We start from the raw sequence: 20,794 nt of genomic DNA, 5'->3' as shown, positions 1-20,794 counted from the left end.
CCCACAGATCAGCTAGATATGAGCTCACTAATATTCCTAAGGAATATGCAGTGGAGGTGAGGAATCGATTTAAGGGACTGGACTTAGTAGATAGGGTCCCAGAAGAATTATGGACAGAAGTTGGCAGCATTGTTCAGGAGGCGGCAACAAAATACATCCCAAAGAAAGAGAAAACCAAGAAGGCAAAATGGCTGTCTGCTGAGACACTAGAAGTAGCCCAAGAAAGAAGGAAAGCAAAAGGCAACAGTGATAGGGGGAGATATGCCCAATTAAATGCAAAATTCCAGAGGTTAGCCAGAAGAGATAAGGAATTATTTTTAAACAAGCAATGCGCGGAAGTGGAAGAAGACAATAGAATAGGAAGGACAAGAGACCTCTTCCAGAAAATTAGAAACATTGGAGGTAAATTCCAGGCCAAAATGGGTATGATCAAAAACAAAGATGGCAAGGACCTAACAGAAGAAGAAGAGATCAAGAAAAGGTGGCAAGAATATACAGAAGACCTGTATAGGAAGGATAACAATATCGGGGATAGCTTTGACGGTGTGGTCAGTGAGCTAGAGCCAGACATCCTGAAGAGTGAGGTTGAGTGGGCCTTAAGAAGCATTGCTAATAACAAGGCAGCAGGAGACGACGGCATCCCAGCTGAACTGTTCAAAATCTTGCAAGATGATGCTGTCAAGGTAATGCATGCTATATGCCAGCAAATTTGGAAAACACAAGAATGGCCATCAGATTGGAAAAAATCAACTTATATCCCCATACCAAAAAAAGGAAACACTAAAGAATGTTCAAACTATCGAACAGTGGCACTCATTTCACATGCCAGTAAGGTAATGCTCAAGATCCTGCAAGGTAGACTTCAGCAATTCATGGAGCGAGAATTGCCAGATGTACAAGCTGGGTTTAGAAAAGGCAGAGGAACTAGAGACCAAATTGCCAATATCCGCTGGATAATGGAAAAAGCCAGGGAGTTTCAGAGAAACATCTATTTCTGTTTTATTGACTATTCTAAAGCCTTTGACTGTGTGGACCATAACAAATTGTGGCAAGTTCTTAGCGGTATGGGGATACCAAGTCATCTTGTCTGCCTCCTGAGGAATCTGTATAACGACCAAGTAGCAACAGTAAGAACAGACCACGGAACAACGGACTGGTTTAAGATTGGGAAAGGAGTACGGCAGGGCTGTATCCTCTCACCCTACCTATTCAACTTGTATGCAGAACACATCATGCGACAAGCTGGCCTTGAGGAATCCAAGGCTGGAGTTAAAATCTCTGGAAGAAACATTAACAATCTCAGATATGCAGATGATACCACTTTGATGGCTGAAAGTGAAGAGGAACTGAGGAGCCTTATGATGAAGGTGAAAGAAGAAAGTGCAAAAGCTGGCTTGCAGCTAAACCTCAAAAAAACCAAGATTATGGCAACCAGCTTGATTGATAACTGGCAAATAGAGGGAGAAAATGTAGAAGCAGTGAAAGACTTTGTATTCCTAGGTGCAAAGATTACTGCAGATGCTGACTGCAGTCAGGAAATCAGAAGACGCTTAATCCTTGGGAGAAGAGCAATGACAAATCTCGATAAAATAGTTAAGAGCAGAGACATCACACTGACAACAAAGGCCCGCATAGTTAAAGCAATGGTGTTCCCTGTAGTAACATATGGCTGCGAGAGCTGGACCATAAGGAAGGCTGAGCGAAGGAAGATCGATGCTTTTGAACTGTGGTGTTGGAGGAAAATTCTGAGAGTGCCTTGGACTGCAAGAAGATCAAACCAGTCCATCCTCCAGGAAATAAAGCCAGACTGCTCACTTGAGGGAATGATATTAAAGGCAAAACTGAAATACTTTGGCCACATAAGGAGAAGACAGGACACCCTGGAGAAGATGCTGATGCTAGGGAGAGTGGAAGGCAAAAGGAAGAGGGGCCGACCAAGGGCAAGATGGATGGATGATATTCTAGAGGTGACGGACTCGTCCCTGGGGGAGCTGGGGGTGTTGACGACCGACAGGAAGCTCTGGCGTGGGCTGGTCCATGAAGTCACGAAGAGTCGGAAGCGACTAAACGAATAAACAACAAAGCTTTATGTATTAAACTCTTTTTACCCCTTTACATTGTGCACTATCTTGAATGTCTTTGAATAGAAACATGATAAAGAAATTAAAGCTTTAAACACTTTAAAATAACTGTTTCCATTTTCTTCTATCCCTATAGGGCAGCATTGCCACATTGACATTAATGAATGTGACCAAAACCCATGTCGAAACAGGGGCACTTGCACCAACACACTTGGCAGCTATAGATGTGCCTGCCGCCCTGGCTACACTGGCATCAATTGTGAGATGGATATCGATGACTGCATACCTAGTGAGTTTATTGAGTACATGGAACAACAGGAAAGAATATGATAGGAACTAAACAGTTTGATCTCCTGCTGGTTATTTTTTGAGACAGGATGTATGGCATTATTTCTGATCTGAGATCCCTGCCTTGTTGGTGTCCTGACAAACTAAAGTCTCAAGGCCTTTGTTTAACTGTGTTTTAACATGTAATTCTGACTTATCCTGACACATGAAACCAGACTGTGAACTCCTTCAATCATTTCCAGTGAAATTTAGACACATTTAGATGTTTTGGGAAGCATCCTCAACCTTGAAGTCCAGAGGCAGTTATGATGCTAGATGCACGGGGGTATATGAAATATAGAATTTAGTTTTTTTGTTTTTTGTTTTGGAGACTTCCTGGTAAAGGAGAACAATGCTTATGCTTACTAAAACCTTTTGAATATTCTTCTCCCTGCCAATAGATCCTTGCCTGAATGGAGGCTCCTGTCAGGATGGCATCAGTTCCTTCACATGTACTTGCCTGCCAGGTTTCACAGGGCTACGCTGTGCAACTGAAACCAATGAGTGCCTGAGCAGCCCCTGCCGCAATGGGGCCACCTGTACTGACTACGTCAACAGCTACACTTGTACTTGTGCCCCAGGCTGGGCTGGCTTACACTGTGAGCACAATATACAGGAGTGCACTGACAGGTGAGATTATCAGGATCATTGTTCTGAGGGTCAGCGTCTAATGTCTTGCTCACAATCTGCCTAGTCATTCAGGTTGCTCAACAGTTCAGCTTGCAGTATGGCCCCTAAAACTCTCTTTATACCACTAAAACCAAATAGTACAGTGGTGGGAGTTATTTTGGAGATTTGCATCATATACTTAATGCATTCCCACTTTCCCCTCCATGAAACATCATGCTTCATGAAGTCAGTTGAAGGGGCCTATGAATTCTCATCTGTTTTAATAGTTCTCATTACATGGATGGATATATAGTGCAAAGGGTAGAAAGATATCTTTTTCAATAGTATTCAAATGGAGAAGCAGATCATGATATGTGCATGCTCCTCTTGAACAGAACTCTGTAGCTTTGAATTAGCTGCTCATAGGTCATACAGTCCAAATAGAGGAAGCATTGGATGTTAAAGTGTAGGAAGTTTTACCTATAATGTTCCATTGCTTGTCATCTGCAGGCAAACTGAATCCCAAAAATTGAGCAAGAAGAAAGATTAATCACTGGGGCCATCTGCAGAGTGCCAGAACAGAATGGCTTTTCTTACTGTTTCATTTCTCACCTAGAGTAAAAATTCTTTAAGATACTTGTTTGCCAACATATTTAGCCTAGAGAAAGTTAAATCTCTGGTAGAGGAAACTCTGACTAGAAAGTCTCACTGGTCCCTCCTTCATTTTGGACTTCTCTGTTTATCTTCTGGCAGCTCTTGCTTCAATGGTGGAACATGCTTGGATGGAGTGAATTCATACACATGCCACTGTCGTGCTGGCTTCACAGGCACCCACTGCCAGCATGAGATTGATGAGTGCCAGTCACAGCCCTGCCTTAATGGTGGGGTGTGCCATGATGGTGTGCAATCCTATCGTTGTACCTGTCCTCAGGGCTACACAGGTCCTCAGTGCCAGGTAATCTGCTACAAGACTCAGGCAAAGGAGATGAAAATAATTTAAATCTTTAGCATTTATCTAATGTAAGCAAGGCTTCTGCAAGAAAGTCTGAGACCAGAGGGTGTATATACAATGGCTCAATACAAAGGGAAGATGAGGATAGAATGGTAAGACACTTGGGTTTCATATTGGAAAGAGCACAATATTTTTTCACACGCTCTTACTTTGTTCTGCCCTTCCAGAACCTTCTGGATTTGTGTAGCCGCTCTCCCTGTCAAAATGGTGGGCACTGTGTTCAGTCAGGTGCTACTTTATCCTGTGATTGCCCTGGAGGCTGGACTGGCCGCTACTGTGACATCCCAAATGTTTCTTGTGAAGTGGTGGCAAGGAACCGAGGTAAGGAGGCTTTCTGCTCCAGTTCTCTTCCATCTGTGAAGAAGAGGTTGTCTGTTGCTCATCAACCCCAAATACTTCAGGGCTACTGGGACAATGTCCTTAAATCCACTGATCCATTAATTAATCTTCCAACTGCAGTTCCTAGGGGTGTCCATAAAATATTTAGCAGTCATGAAATTTTATTTTCTGTGCTTTCCATGGATAGTACAAATACTGCTAATGTTATTTGATCCAATAATAGATTCAGCACTAACAGATATTTCAATATTCAGTCTGAGAGGATGTTTATTACATTTATTTCAAAATGGGGTGTCTCTAAGCAGTTCTGAAGATGTCTTGGTAGTCAGTAGATTGTGACAATAGAGATGATGCTCTGCTTGGTCCTCTAGTTCAGGGTTTTTCAAACTATGTTCCATGGAACCCTGGGGGTCCTTGAGAATTTGATGGGGTTCTGTGAAGGATTAAGGGCCAAAAAAAAAAGTTCACTCAAACACAGCCACGTTTCTGTCACTACAGCTTTGCCCCTTGGCCAGGGGTTCCAAGAATTTTTCTAAATAATTATTTTTAACTAACAGATTGTGCAGCCAAAAAACATTTGAAAGCCCTTGATCTAGTTATATGAAGTATATTATACACTCTTTCACTTTTTAAATCTCCCATAACTATTTCATTTATTTTATTTGATAAACATGTATTCCATTTCCACCAAATGATGCTAATGAGAACTATAAATATATCCTTTAAAGAGTAATAAGAATTATAATCAAATTTCAGAAACACTAGGAAAGTGTATTCTTCCTCAACAAATTGAATTTAGAAGGGAAGGAATTCCAGCTATTTTCTAAGGCTTGGAACACAGATAACCTTGATTTTGTACAGTTGCTACGGTTCTCTTGACTTTCTTTGTTTTTGGTGGCTCTGTTTAGTTCTTTTAGGAAAGGATACAGAGGATATGTTGAGAGCACACAGCGAGTAATTCTCTATTCCTTGGCATAGGTGTGGCCAAGGAACAAGTGTGTCATTATGGAGGCCGTTGTGTGGATGCTGGCAATACTCACTACTGTATTTGCAAGAAGAGCTACACTGGCAGCTACTGTGAGAGTGAAGTCAATCACTGCCAGCACAGCCTATGTCGGAGTGGGGGCACCTGCCGCAGCTTTGTTGGAGGTTATGCCTGTGAGGTGAGGAAGGCCTGGCCAATCATACAGGTGGAAAACCTTGCTTCTATTCTAGGAAAAGCGATGCTTCATAAGGAAGGGTGGGAGGCTATAACATTACAAGGGGATGTTGCAAAGATTGGGAGCTAGGGAACTGGCACAAATCTACAACTTCTTTTTCAGTTAATGTAAAACAAGATAAAAAGAACTATCTCCCAATGATCTATGTTGTCCCCAAACTGTATTCTGTTCAGTACTTTTCTTCGTAATATAGGTTGCAGTTGTTTTTCTTTGTTGGTGTTCCAATATACACTGCAAAATTTATACATGTTTGTTTTTCCACATCAGTGTTGAATGTCAGCAGTAAAACACCTTCCATTGTTTTTTGGATTTTAGTTGCAGCAATAGGCTACATCAAACTAAATTCCTGTAGTGATATTTACAGATTTCACTAAACAAGTAGAAAGTGTTTGTATATAACTAAGTTAATTTTGCAAAGTAGAAATAAAGGCAGCTTTAATCTGAAAACAAAAAATTCAATTCTTACCCTGGCTGAGACTGAGAAGAGTTAGAATTTAACAAAATCTGGACACCTATAAGTTTCCCATATCTACTTAACCATTCAATACTTGGATGGCAGTCTCTACCAAAATTCAATATCCATTCTGTCATCTTTTCTTAAATCATTACACCTCAATATATTTTCTTGTGGTAAAAATGTTGTTGCTGGCCTATCAAATTAAATAATAGAAGGACTTTAGGATAAAAGTAACTACACAGTTTTAAAAGATTTGAGCCAATATGAATTTTAAACAGTTTCAATACCCCCACTTCCTTTGATACAATAGTATATTCTTTTTTATCATATCTTCTGAATAAAGCTCTTACAGTTATTTAGTTGTTTCTGAACAGTTTGATAAGGCGCTTTTGGTTCTGGAGAATGATTGCATTTGTATTACTCTCTGAATCAGGGCTAAGGACAAAAGTAGTTCCAGGTAAATACATTGGACGGTACCTGCCAGCTTTGGGCAGGTGTTCCATGGGAGGCAAGTAGGCGCTTAAGAGTTTTCTCACAATTTACCATAAGTGGACAAGGAACGGAGAGCTTCTTTCTGTTCATGTGCACTGTGATGAATCAGGTAGGTAACCCTGGGAAGGCCCTGTGACCATGATTGTTGAAAACTGACAATAGTTTCCTGCTATTTTAAAGGGGAGACACATGAAACATGATGCCTCACTTAGGGTGCAAACCTTAAACAGACAAATCACAGTTAAAACTGCCCAGAGTCCCTCTGGTGGGAGGAGATGGGCAGTGACAAATTTGATAAATAAAATAAATAAAAAGACAAATACCCAAACTCCCCTCCAAACTACTACCCTGCTCACATGTTTGATGTGCAGCCTTAAATTTTTTGCAACCCTCTCTCTCTCCCACCGCCCCTCCCCTCCCTGCCCCCAGTTAAGTGTAATCCTTGGCTGCTCCTGTGCTAAATCATAGTCTTTCCAAAATGATATATGAATGTGTCTTCTCACATTAGCCCCAAAACAGAGTGGAATCTATATTTTCCAGTTCTTTAATACTATCATGAAAAGCAAACCGGCACAATTGGAGGATCCCGTAATATCAGAGATGGTCCTGCAATATTTCTAGAGTGGACTGATAGAGAATCTGTGTAACTGAAATGCAGATTCCTTTTCTCAGTGCAACACTGAAAAAACTGACTTTTGCTGTATTTTCTAATGAAAATAAGATGGTTCTGCCTTGTACATCTTTCATAACACAGCCAGTAACAAAATTCACTCTCTGTCTCTTCTTCACAATTGAGGCATCACTCCTTGCTTTTAAAAATAGCCATTTTGCATGATTACAAGTTTTGGGGAGAGGCTAATAATAATAGCAATAATAATAATAATGCCATTTGTGGATGTGGTAGATGTATTTTTGTTCTGCTTTATCTTATAGTCAACTTTATAAGACAAACTATTATCCATATTATGTATACATATTGGGATAGTTTTAAAAATTCTAAGTCTTATTTAATATTCTTGATTTAATGAAGAAGGGATAAGATGTACTCTGAAAGTATATTTAAAAGTATTTTCCTTTGTTACTATCTGTACCTATTTTTTCTCACTTTAGTGTCCACTAGGCTTTGAGGGGAAAAACTGTGAATTTGATATAGATGAATGCCAGTCACACCCCTGCCAGAATGGTGGGACTTGCATTGACCTCACTGGTCACTACATTTGTTCCTGCCCCCCAGGAACACTGGGTAAGCGCATAGCTTTTTTGTGGAGTGGGATAAAAGCATCTTTGTCGTATGGGAAATGTGTTCTTCTTAGATGGAAAACATAAGACACAGAGGAACATATTTTAGATTTTGCCAGTGCAGCTCTGACTTTCATTTACGGGGCCCTGGATTTCTCCTTAAGTCACTTGATAGGGAATATGGGCTCGTTTTGAAAGAGGACAACCTCCGATCTGGCCTTTTTCCAACAGGGATGAGCAATTTGTGACTTTCCTGATGTTGCTGAATGTAGACTCCCACTAGCCTCTAGCCATCATGGCTGACCATCAGAGATTATTGTAATTGTAATTTAATCACATTTGAAAGGCCATAGATTTCCTACCCCTTTTCCTCAGGTAATAAAAAGGGAAACGCTGCTTTACAGTAAGCAACCTAATGCTGTCTGAAGTTTTGAACTACAAAACCACAATCCCTTGCCCTGGTCACATTAGTAGCAGTGATGGGAGCTGAAATTGAATACACCTTGAATGCACCAGGTTGTGTTTTCTCATCTTAAAAGGGGAATTTATTCTTATCACAGGCAGTTCAAGAGGTGGGAAAAGAAGGTTTTGGGTGCATAGTGTTAGAATGTTTGGTGTGATTGTTTGTTGTTTATCTCTATAGGTGTCTTGTGTGAAATAAATGAGGACGACTGTGCCTTGAATCCTAATAGCCGTGTCCCCAAATGCCTGAACAATGGGACATGTGTGGACAGAGTTGGTGGTTACCGTTGCAGCTGCCCACCAGGCTTCACAGGCGAGCGTTGTGAGGGAGATATAAACGAATGTCAGTCCAACCACTGCCACCCACGCAACACACTTGACTGCATTCAAGAAGCCCGTGACTACCAGTGCATCTGCAAGCCAGGCTACACCGGTGAGTGGGAGTGCAAACAGGGTCAATGTGATGGATGCAAGAGGCAGGGAAAAATGTATGAGCTGGGCTACAATGGTGAGTAGAGGAGGCAGGCTAAAATAAATGCCAGTAGGAAAAAGCATGCAAATTGTGTGAAATCATTTATGAACTATGTGGCTAGGCTAATGGCTATTTCAGGCAGTTAATTTTACCAGTGGATGGATCTCTCTCTCTCTTGCTTTGAAGTTCTTAAAGAAATAGATCCATCTTAGTGAACAGTGATAGAGTTCACTAAGAGCCTAGGACTCTTGGAAAGTCACTGTTTGGTTACTCAGCTTCAACAACTACAAAATGAGCATTCAGGACTTCTGGTGAGAGTGTCATGAGAAAACATTTTGTTTGTTTGAGTAACTGATCCTTTATTTTAACAAAATAGATGAATAAATGCATGCACATTTTACCTAAACTCCTCTGGAGTCTCATGAATCATGAATTATTACATATCCTTTCATGTCCTTCATGACAAGCTTATGGAAAAACTTTGTTTTTAAATGATCACATATTTATTCTGTTGGAACCCAACTGTGCTTGGTTTGCTTTTCTATTTGGTCTATCTCAATCTGGTTGATAGTAAAACAAAAAAGAGTATATGTTATTCTTTTGCATTTTTCATACTGAAAGCTTTGCATTCTATGCTCTGTGGGGGATTTCCAGATTAACTGTTATCTATATAGTTAATATACAGTCATTTGTAGATTCTTTCTAAGCATCACTTTCTTTGCATTTGCTTGAGTCCTGAATTTTGTTTGTATTCTGTAACTCATGTTACATATATACTTCTAAGATCACAAATGTATAGCTTTTGCAAAGTTTTGAAGCCATTACAGTTTCATGATAGGGGATCCAAACTACATCTGTGGTGATCACAGAGAAACAACCTCTGGGAATTCAGATGTTGCTGAACTGCAATTCCTAGCATTGGCTTGGTTTCTTAGAAATCTTGGGAGCTATGGTTCAGCAACATATGAAATGTTACAGATTGCCTATGACTTAATTAGATGATTGCTATGTGGATCTATTTATATAGCTTGGAAAGGTTTGTGATTAATAAGAGAAAAGTAGCTATGCCTGACAGGTTGAATATTTCTGTAACTTATGCTTTACTGGGAAAGAATATGCTCACTTGGGAGGTACATGTCGATAGAACTCACTAGGCGTTTATGTGAAAGGAGAGGCTGTCAGCTACAGAAGCTGGTACTAAGATGCGAGGTCAAATTTAGTAAGGTGATGGTGTTCTTCTGGAAAGTTTGTGTTGTCATGAGCAGAATAACATATTTTTTTCTCTTTAGGCCGCCACTGCAAGAACATCGTGAATGCATGTGAGTCTCAGCCTTGCCAGAATGGTGGGCAATGTAAGCTGGCAGTAAACTTGCTTCTTGGATATACCTGCCATTGCCCTCGGGTAAGTACCTAGAGCAGAGCTACATGTAGGACATCATAACACATTCCCTGAGTACAGACATTACAAGGAATTAAGGCAGGGCAAAGAAGAGTTAAGTAGGGAGAATTGTAAGCTGGATACATTGAAGCTGTGCTATGTGTGAATTTCTGTCTAAGAAATTGGCATTTTATCATGGGAGGGAATGCTATTTCTGTTTGGGGAGTATTAGAGGACAATTCAGTTACATAATTGTGTGATACTGTAGAGGTTGGTGCTCTGGCTATAGCTCCTACAAGAGAAATATACAGCATTATGGGTGTAAGAATATGATTCTTAAGCCTTAAACTTTGGGTGGAAAAGGATTTTCTTACCAGAGTGGCAGTTGCAAAAAGGGATACGGTCTACCAGAGATACTCTGTTGCTAGACCAGCAGTTGGTGCGTTCCTGGTTTGTCTGGCTTTCTTCATTAACTCTTCTTATGGTTATTTTTCAGAGCTACTCAGGCATCAATTGTGAGCACAATGTGTTCTCTTGCCAAGAACTCTTCTGTTTCAATGGTGGCAGCTGCCGGACTTCAGCTCTAGGTGCCCACTGCTACTGTCTACGTGGATGGGCTGGACCTGATTGTCGCCTGCGTGCCAATAGCAGTTGTGCAAGTCTGCCTTGCCACAATGGGGGTGCCTGCCATGAGACTGCCACTCCCCCTTATTTCCAGTGCCTTTGTCTCGGTGACTACACTGGCATTCGCTGTCAGACTTCACGCACATCATGGCCACCTCTGGTCCCTGAGCGCCATTGCCCACTGGAAGAGTGTGCTGCAAAGGCAGGGGACTCCTATTGTGACAAGATGTGCAATAGCCCAGCTTGTCACTGGGATGGAGGTGACTGTTCTCTTTTGGTGGATAATCCTTGGAAGCAGTGTGAGAGCCCTCAGTGCTGGCAGTACTTCAACAATAGTCAGTGTGATGAACTCTGCAACACCGTTGAGTGTCTCTATGATAACTTTGACTGCAAGAACCGTGAGAGCAACTGCAAGTGAGTCCTGCCTTCCTCTTTGAATGGGAACCTGTAGGTCATATTTCCCTAGTACTCCCTAGAACTAAGCGTATGTATTCTTCCTGCCAGAATAACTAAATGAGACAGTCAGACAATGTTCAGAATAGGGGTGCTATATTTTTTCCTCTCCTTATTCTAGGTATCTTTATTCGGGTGAGGGGGAGCTGTCTCAGTATTCTAATCCTGATGTGAGTCTCAGTTGGTTGTTTTGTGGTACGGAAAGACATTCCCTGCAGCTATTTTATGGTTCTCCATCAATGAAAGGCGTATTTTGTGTTACTATAGGATTTGTTTTGGTGCAAATGATACATTTTCATCTCCCCCTCTTTTGACAGCCCTATTTATGAGAAATACTGCTCGGATCACTTTGCTGATGGACATTGTGACCAAGGCTGTAATAAGGAAGAGTGTGGCTGGGATGGGCTAGATTGTGCCGGGGAAGTGCCTGAGCACTTGGCAGATGGTGTTCTAATCATCACTGTGCTGCTGCACCCTGATGAACTGCTCCGCACAAGCACCATCTTCCTGCAGAAGCTGAGTGCCATTTTAAGGACCTCCCTGCGATTCCGTGTCGATGAGAATGGCAACTACATGATCAAACCTTATTATGGAACTGGAAGACGACAACGCAGGGAACTAGGCCAAGAGATAATTGGGTGAGTTTCATGTACATAGGTAGAGTAAAAGAAGGGTTTTGAAAGTAGGATAAGTAAGCTTATTTTATTATGTATTACAGGTAGTCCTTGCTTACTGCCTCGTTCAGCGACCGTTCCAAGTTACGACGGTGCTGAAAAAATATTTACAACCAATGCCCGCATTTACGACCTTCACAGTGTCCCTCAGTCATGTGATCACCATTACAGTCAGTATGTGTTGTGCCTGACCTGTTGTTCCCTCCCCACTTGAAGAGTGGAGAGATTGGAGAGGAAGGGATTACAAGAGAGTAAGCAGGCACACAATGGAGAATACACATCGAAAGGAGTGCACTTGGGGCTAGGAACCATGAGCGCACTATGCAAACAGCCCAGTGACAACCTGATGTATTCCCCGCTGTGTGCCTGCTTACTCTCTTGTAATTCCTTCCTCTCCAATCTCTCTGCTCTGTGGGGAGGGGGGGAATTACAGGTCAGATATAGGAGAGATTGCCTACAGAAATTGCTTGTCCCCCCCTCCCCCCCACTGAGCAGACAGGAAGGGATTACAAGAGAGTAAGCAGGCACACAATGGGGAATACACCAGGCTGTTTGTGAGTGTGTTCATGACTCCCAGCCCAGAGCACACTCCTTTTGATGTGTATTCCCCATTGTGTGTCTGCTTACTCTCTTGTAATCCCCTCCTCTCCAATGAATGTAAATGCAAACATTAATTCCCTTTTGCTCATTATCCCAGCATGGGAGTGAGCATTCCAAAGGGTGGGGGAGTGGGGAAAAGGAAAGCACAGTTGTGGTCACATGATTTCCCACTTAGCAACTACTTTGCTTCATGACAGAGCTGCTGGTCCCAATTGTGGTTGCTAAACGAGGACTACCTGTATATTATAATCTCTATGCATTAAGAGGGATTACTGTAACAGGCTGTAGATGGAGCTGCCATTGAAGATCACCTGGAAGCTATAACTGGTCCAGAATATGGCCACACAAGCAATTACAGGTGTACCTCCGGTTGGCCATGTGGTACCGCTGCTCCTCAAGCTACCCCGGTTACTACTGGGTTGTAGGATGCAGTTCAAGGGGCTGGTTTTCATCTATAAAGCCCTACATAGCCCTACTTGGGGCCCAGTTACCTATCGGACCACCTTTATCCAATTATCCCTACCTGTCCTATAAAATCTGATGGTTAATAACTGCTTTGCTTTTTTAACTATATTAAAACAAGCTTCTTAGATAGTGCTAGATTACTGGAAGCCTGTTAATGATAATTAAACAGTATATAGGGATGAACAAATGGGATAGATTTGTTGTTATAAAATGGTTGGCATGCCTTCTGTAAAGAGGGATGGACCTTACAATGTGTTGGACTTTTTAAAATGATTAACTTAAGAGCAAGTTCATCCATAATGCACATTTGGGAACGTCTCCCCTAAAATCAAATGTGTCAAGTCAGGCCATTCCATGTACCTAAGACTGATCAGAGAATAAAATGAAGCGCAGAGGTAGCTGACTTGCCTTTTCTTAGCATTCTCTGTGATGCCAAAGGAGACCCTTCTGACCTTTGCCACTTTCTCCAGGTCTGAAGTTACCCTTGAGATTGACAACCGTCTTTGTTACCAAGCCTCAAACAAGTGCTTCCCTGATGCAGAAAGTGCTGCTGATTACCTTGCTGCCCTGTCGGCAGTAGAGCGTCTAGAGTTTCCATATCCACTCAAAGCTGTGAAAGGTGAGATTCTCTCTGGGGGATGGAAAAGACTCTTCCTGAAAGGAACATTTCATCTGGTTGTCCTATTTGCAGTCAAGCACATGTATTCAATATGTTTCTAACATAGATATATTGCTTCTGCAGGTGTAAAAGAGGATATCAACACAGACCCATTCAAGTTATTGCCATTGGTGGTGGTAGCAGCCCTCATTCTCCTCGTGATCCTGGTACTGGGTGTGTTGGTGGCCCGGCGTAAAAGAGAACATAGCACACTCTGGTTTCCTGAAGGTTTCAGTCTGAAGAAAGAGAGTAGCAACAAGAACCGGCGTGAGCCTGTGGGTCAGGATGCTCTGGGCATGAAGTAAGGGGCCCTTATTCATTCAAGAACTACCCAGGAACAATCCCAAATCCTTGTATCAGAGCCTTGTTAAAGGAAAAGCCCTCCAGGGTATTTGCTGTCAAATCACGTTAACAGCCTGCTAAGTAACAGATTTACTATGGCAGAATGCTCTGTTTCCTTTCTGCTATGTAGACTGTCCAGGAAGAGATTTTTATTTTCCTATAGCAAGCCTAGAAGCCCAATGGGCTAGTAGAGAAGAGTTCCATCCCTCTTCTACCAGCTCACTTGCCTTCATGGAGTACTCTTGTTGCTTGTGGCTGTTCTATGAATTGTTGGTAGCTGTAGTAGGTTGCATCTGCTGCAGAGGAGAGTCAGTTGCTGCCTTCTTCAATTGCACTTCACTGCTATTCATGCTTTGATTTGTTGATGAAGCCCTTTCTCCTTAATCTATATGTATGTATCTGCAGGTGGATGGTTGGAATATAGCCAGAGGTACAATTCATTGGCTGCTATACTCTAGCATCTCATTTCACTGCACATATATTCTCCTGCAGGAATATTGGCAAAGGGGAGAGCCTGATACCAGACAGCTCGGAAGACTGGCTGGAAGCAGAATGCCCAGAGGCCAAGCGTCTTAAGGTATTGCCTGCTCATTGTGAGACTTTGGCTGACTTGAGAACCGGAGCTGCAAAGGTATTCCAGCTCATATTCCGAACTATTCCACTGCCTCCTCTCCTTTTTTTCCCCTTTCTGGTTTTCAAGTCTGGGCAATGCTATATGCACAGTTCTCTGCCAAGCTCCTGGTGGCCTAACTTGTTTGGTGTTTCCCAAAAAAGGACATTTCAATCAGTAATGATACTATGTAATGCAGAATTGGTATAGGAAGTATGACTTTCTGTGATAAATGACAGGCTTGTGTTCTTCATTGCCAGGTGGAAGAGCCAGCCATAGACTGCGAAGACCCAGTGGATTGCCGACAATGGACACAGCACCACTTGGTGGCAGCAGATATCCGTATGCCTCCATCTATGGCCCTGACACCACCCCAGGGTGAATTTGACACCGACTGCATGGATGTCAATGTCCGTGGGCCAGGTAACACAAAATAGCAGTGTTAGATGGATACACCAAGCCCTCTGGTGGAGTCTTTTAGACAACATTTGATCTGTCCAGGATTTCTTTCTCATGTAGCAAAACTTTGCTTTTCTAATTTTAGCATATATTATTTTTAAAAAATGTTTTATTGAATTTATTATAATTCCTTTGAATGTTGTGAGCTGCCCATACAATAATTTAATAAATTATTGTTATATTAGTTCAGTGAAGAACAAACTATTTGAAAGTAATCCTTTATTGTGTTCTTCATACAGATGGTTTTACCCCACTTATGTTGGCCTCCTTTTGCGGTGGCGGCATGGAGATGGATCAGGCTGAGGAAGAGGAAGCAGATGACTCCTCTGCCAATATTATCTCAGACCTAATCTGCCAGGGGGCTAACTTGAGTGCCCAAACAGACCGCACAGGGGAGACTGCACTACATTTGGCTGCAAGGTATGCCCGGGCAGATGCTGCCAAACGTTTGCTGGATGCTGGTGCTGATACCAATGCGCAAGATAACACAGGACGTACCCCGCTTCATGCTGCTGTGACTGCTGATGCCCAAGGAGTCTTCCAGGTGAGACTTGTCCTGTCAGCGTACTCATTCTGTGAGTGAACCATGGAGCCTTTCTAATTCTAGAAATACAACCATTTTGCTGTTATCCTCATGTTAGCCCACATTAAGAGCACAACAGTATTTCTTTTTTAATGAAGGACTATTGTGAATGTTGAGAGCCAGTTTGGTGTAGTGGTTAAGGCACTGGGCTAGAAACTGGAAGACTGTGAGTACTGGTCCCACCTTAGGCACAAAGCCAACTGCATGGGACTAGCTTGGGCCAGTCACTTTCTCTCAGCCCTAGAAAGGCAGCAATGGCAAACCACTTCCGAAAATCTTGCCAAGAAAACTGCAGGGACTTGTCCAGGCAGTCTCCAAGAATCGGACACAATTGAACAGATTTAAAAAAAACCCTGTGAATGTTAGAATCTAGTAACTGTTTGTGTGTCATCAATCTATTACCTCTCTGAGATACTGCAAAAAGACATTCCTAGCTTTCCCAATAATGAACCAAATAGCAGATAACAAAAGTATTGTAGACAGTATAACTGCTACTTTGAATGATGTAGTTTGCACTTCTCCCACCTAACACTGTACTACCGCTGTTAGATCCTGATCCGGAATCGATCTACAGATTTAGATGCTCGAATGGGGGATGGCTCAACTGCACTGATCTTGGCGGCAAGGTTAGCTGTTGAGGGCATGGTGGAGGAATTGATCGCCTGTCATGCTGATGTCAATGCCGTGGACGAACTGGGTATGTAATTTTCAGAGTGAATTGGCTTGGTCCTCAGTTTGGCTAGGTCTGGGACAAGGTTTCTTAACCTGACTACTTTCTATTGATTTCCGTTATGTTCCATTTTAGATTCTTAGGTAACCCCTTCATAACTACATTTACAAGATTGCCCAAATTGATTTAATAAAGGCACTCATAATTTAACATATACTTATTCTCTCACACACTTGCTCTCTTATCTGGCTATCGCTCCCTTCTGTAGCTCTTTCAGCACATGTTGATGAGAGTTTTGTGTGGCTCAGGCCACTGCTGCAGAAGCTGTGTGCAGGCAGCTGGGGGAGAGTGAGAGCAGAATATGTGATGAGAATGAGAAGGTTTGTGTTGTGGAGATGGCTTGTAGTTATTACTTAGGGAGTGGAATGTGGGCCTGATACGTAGGGATAAGCTGAAAAACATTTATGAACAAAAGATTCTGCCAGTAGATGTATCCTTCCAATCTTATATAAATAAATTTGTTAATTTTCCCCCTGTAATGAATAGTCTAGAAGCACCTGACGTTTTTACCGAAGAATATTCTTGCCTACAAATCCAGCTATATTTATAAAGGCCCAGTGTTAATGGGCAATATGGAAGATGACAATCTGGCAAGGTTGAAGGAAGATACTTTCTTAAAATTTAGGAAAGGTGGTGTAGTAGAAGGCTTTTAGAAGAATCTGAGAATCATTAACAAGTGACAAATACATTCTCTTGATATCGCTCCTACCAGGAAAATCGGCCCTGCACTGGGCAGCAGCTGTCAATAATGTAGAGGCTACAATTGCTCTGCTAAAGAATGGGGCCAACAAGGACATGCAGGACAGTAAGGTGAGTTCTGCAGTTGCCTTTTTAAAAATCACACAGTGCCATTGTCATAATGGTCACCAAAGATGGGCTGGAAAATAATAGTTTATATAGTTTGTTACATCCCAAAAGGTACCCTTGAAAATGTCTTCCCGTTTGACCTGGTGGCTTCCTTTAGGATGAGCTGTCCTGAATGTATATGGGGGTATTGAGGAGAGAGTTATTTGTACAGTCACTCACTGCTCTTATTTTAAATCAGCCCTCTAGACCAGCGGTTCCCAACTTTTTGGCACCAGTGACCGGTTTTGTGGAAGACAATTTTTCCACAGCTGGGGGTGGGTGGGGGATGGTTTCGGGATGATTCAAGCACTTCCTCTTTTTTCCCGACCTTTTATTCTTTTTTCTTTGCACCGTTTGGAGGTAGGAGCCAATGGGCTTGCTTTCTCTGATAGGAGGCAGAGCTCAGGCAGTAATGTGAGCGATGGGGAGTGGCTGTAAATACTCGGGCTGTAAATTTGCTCACTCACCCACTGCTCATCTCCTGCTGTGCGGCCCGGTTCCTAACAGGCCACGGACTGGTACCAGTCTGTGTCCCGGGGGTTGGGGACCCCTGATCTAGACAATGCCTTCAGGGGCTGTTGGCCATATTTATCAGGGAATTCTGGTACTCTGAGAATGTCAGACTAGTGAAGGCTAGGCTGTTTGTTGAATGTGGTCATGGACTTGCCTTCTCTACAACAGGAGGAGACACCACTGTTTCTAGCAGCTCGGGAAGGCAGTTATGAGGCAGCCAAAATCCTACTGGATCACTTTGCCAACCGTGAGATCACCGACCATATGGATCGGCTGCCACGTGATGTGGCTCAGGAGCGCTTGCACCATGATATTGTTCGACTTTTGGATGACTACAACACTGTGCGTAGCCCACAGGGAGCCCTGCCTGCTGGTCACTCTCTCTCCCCTCTCATGTGCCCTCCCAATAGCTTCTTACCAAGCCTGAAGCCCACTCCACAGGGCAAGAAGAGCCGTCGGCCTAGCACCAAGAATGTAACCGCAGGAAGCAGTGCCAGCCTGGCACGGGAGAGCAAAGAGGCCAAGGCACGGGCCAAGAAGCTCAACTTGGAGTGTCAAGGCTCTCTCCTGGAGAGCTCTGTCACCCTGTCTCCTGTCGACTCACTGGACTCTCCCTATGTGCCTAACCCTGCCTCACCTGGGGTCTTTCACACAGCCAATGCCTCACTGTCAGTACCCTCTACTCCCATGGTCCATGGCATGATGGAGGCACCCTTTGCTGTCAGTTTGGCACGCCTTAGCGACCTAGGGGATGGCACTCTGCTTTCTATGAACCGCCTCTCCGTGCCACCTGGCCGCATGGGGCTCAGTCTGGGCATGGTGAGCCCTGTGGCCATGCCCTTTGACTGGCGTGCCCGTGTTCCCACTTCTCAGTGCCAACCCATCATAGGGGTGGTGCACCCTGCTGCTTCCCACCCCAACCTGCACCAACCTGGCCAACCTTTCCCATCAGGATTGCTCCTGCCTAACCACATGGCCATGGGGCACGGCGCTCAGGGCTTGCCCAACCCAGCTCCAGCACAGCCCAAGGAAGCTCCCCAGCCCATGCCTCCTCCAGCAGCCACTGTGCGCACTAACCAACCTGTCTCGCCCCAAGAGGGCCAGGGTCAGGTAGCACCACCTCGTGGAGGGCCCCCACCATACCTAAAGGCAGCAGGGGTAGAGGATTATCCGACACCTCCCTCGCAGCACAGTTATACACAGGGGCAGGATGCAACACCCAAGCACTTCCTCCACCCTCCCAGTGAGCACCCCTACCTGACTCCTTCGCCAGAGTCTCCAGAGCAATGGAGTAGTCCCTCACCGCACTCCCTGTCTGACTGGTCTGAGTCCACACCCAGCCCAACCGTATTAGGGCCAAGCCACACCCAGCTTCCTTCAGCAGAGCCCTCCACTAAAATGCAGGTATTTGCATGAGGAGCTTGCTTGTGAAACACATCCCAGAGGCCTAGGTCCTTCTGTGGCCCCCATTGGGGCCTGTGCCAGCCTTGGGGTTCTCGTTTCCCCATAATTGTGTTTTTATAAGAAAAAACTAAAGTGTAAAAAGTTTTTTTAATGCCTGATCTAGGAGGGGAAAGGATGGCCTCACCATTCCCACACTGCCACAGAACGCAGGCTGGACCTTTCTTTCCCTCCCTTGTTGTCTCATCAACTAGGTTTTTGGGGAACTTTTTTTACAAGAAACCTTTTTGTATAAACCTTGCATTTAACTCTTTAAGCTTTTTATTTTTTACAATGTATTCAATATCATCCTGTTGCGTGCCATTCTTCTTCCTATGGGTCTTGGGCTGTAAGGAACGGAGAGAAATTGTACCCCTTGCTCTTCCTTGGAATGGTTCTGTCTCTTGGGCTGAGCAGCCACCTCCCTTCCCACCATGTTGGGATGGGATTCTGCTCACTGTATTTGCGTACTGGGTACGCAGCATTAGCTCGCTGGCACTGCCGTCCAGAGGGTCGAGTCACAATCTTGCCTCTGTCGCACAGGGAACCAAGCCCCACAGCCCCACCCTCAAACTTGGCACTTCGTCACATTCCAGGTTAATTTATTCATCTTAAATTCTGCTGCACTCCCCATCGTCCAGTCCCCCTTGAATTCCTGAGTTGCTACTGCTAATGCTAGCTATAGCCCTGGTGACTTTCTAGTCTCCAGAGTATTCTGAGCCACTCTGTATTTTTATGCCTGGCCCTTACTGTCTCCCCTGCATCTTGTCTAAGACCCATTGTCATAAATGGCACATGTTTTGCCCCTGTGGCACTGCAGGATCTTGAGGCAGCCACAGATACCCAGGGCTTCACTTTGGTTTAAAAGGTACTGAGGTCATATGAAATACCTTGTTTCTCCCGAAGACTTTTGGCCCAGCAGTCCATTATCTATTTTGCTTTGTATGCCCTACCTCCTTGTACCCTGTACATTCCAGTTATTCCTGGCTGTATATATTGCTGGTGGAAACAGTAGCAGACAGGATCTTGTTACCATTGGTGACTGCTGCTTCCTGCTTCCTTCTCCTTTTCCATGCTATGTAGCATAGTGGGGGAATGGCCCTGCCAGTTGCCCCCCCTGCCATAGAAGGACCATTTCTAGCTCATTTTAAAACTTTTAAAAAAAAAAATCCAGTGTAAACCAAGTAGCTTTAAAGCAGCTGGGTGCTTTCTGTACAGAGCGGCTTAAGCCGTGGCATAATAAACATAGCTAATAAGGAAACTGCCTTCCCTTCCTCTGTGTGTCATTTATTTTTATTGTTTATTTAGACTGTGTAACAATACATTAAAGAATGTAAAAATATTCCACTAACAATACCATTGCCTTGTTTTCTTTCCATCCAAGTCAATTCAGAATACTAACAACTGTTCTTCTACTACAAGACTCCCACATGGCTATTCTCTGACTGGTTCAATATAAACATAACATTTGGACAAGAACTTAAAAGAATATTGCCAACTCTTGAGTCACTGTTCCAATATGGGAATTTGCAAAGACTGAAGCACTTAGCCTGCACACTTTAAATTAGAAAGTTTTGAACTTTTCCACCCCAACAGGTTTTTTGACATGCATTTTCAGCTACTGAAATACAGAACGTATTGTGCCTTGCATTAGGCTTCCATGGGTGCTGGTTAGGCCTGTTTGGGCTTTTTCAGTGTTGCAGCTGCAG

At 43.4% G+C, this 20,794-nt stretch overlaps 1 protein-coding gene across 2 annotated transcripts in view; it reads left to right on the top strand.

Annotated features, from left to right (window-relative positions):
* Positions 1–20,441, top strand: part of NOTCH3 (notch receptor 3) — a 59,319-nt gene extending 38,878 nt beyond the window's left edge. The window contains exons 17-34 of one of the 2 annotated variants that reach the window (XM_063292555.1): positions 2,218–2,370; positions 2,810–3,038; positions 3,771–3,972; positions 4,197–4,350; positions 5,347–5,531; positions 7,648–7,780; positions 8,420–8,671; positions 10,000–10,112; positions 10,585–11,126; positions 11,483–11,803; positions 13,375–13,523; positions 13,647–13,863; positions 14,397–14,481; positions 14,775–14,937; positions 15,213–15,517; positions 16,106–16,253; positions 16,999–17,096; positions 17,814–20,441. In XM_063292555.1, coding sequence (XP_063148625.1) covers positions 2,218–2,370; positions 2,810–3,038; positions 3,771–3,972; positions 4,197–4,350; positions 5,347–5,531; positions 7,648–7,780; positions 8,420–8,671; positions 10,000–10,112; positions 10,585–11,126; positions 11,483–11,803; positions 13,375–13,523; positions 13,647–13,863; positions 14,397–14,481; positions 14,775–14,937; positions 15,213–15,517; positions 16,106–16,253; positions 16,999–17,096; positions 17,814–19,061 — 4,697 coding nt within the window. In that variant the 3' untranslated portion in view covers positions 19,062–20,441. Of the gene's footprint in view, positions 1–2,217; positions 2,371–2,809; positions 3,039–3,770; positions 3,973–4,196; positions 4,351–5,346; positions 5,532–7,647; positions 7,781–8,419; positions 8,672–9,999; positions 10,113–10,584; positions 11,127–11,482; positions 11,804–13,374; positions 13,524–13,646; positions 13,864–14,396; positions 14,536–14,774; positions 14,938–15,212; positions 15,518–16,105; positions 16,254–16,998; positions 17,097–17,813 lie in introns of both variants that reach the window. The other variant, XM_063292554.1, reaches the window with a different exon arrangement.
* Positions 20,442–20,794: the final 353 nt, after the last annotated feature.

This window comes from Candoia aspera, chromosome 2 (assembly GCF_035149785.1).
Source record: "Candoia aspera isolate rCanAsp1 chromosome 2, rCanAsp1.hap2, whole genome shotgun sequence".
In the NCBI taxonomy this organism is placed as follows: Eukaryota; Metazoa; Chordata; class Lepidosauria; order Squamata; family Boidae; genus Candoia; species Candoia aspera.
Note: the sequence above shows the minus strand (reverse complement) of the source record. Positions and strands in the feature narration are given on the sequence as shown.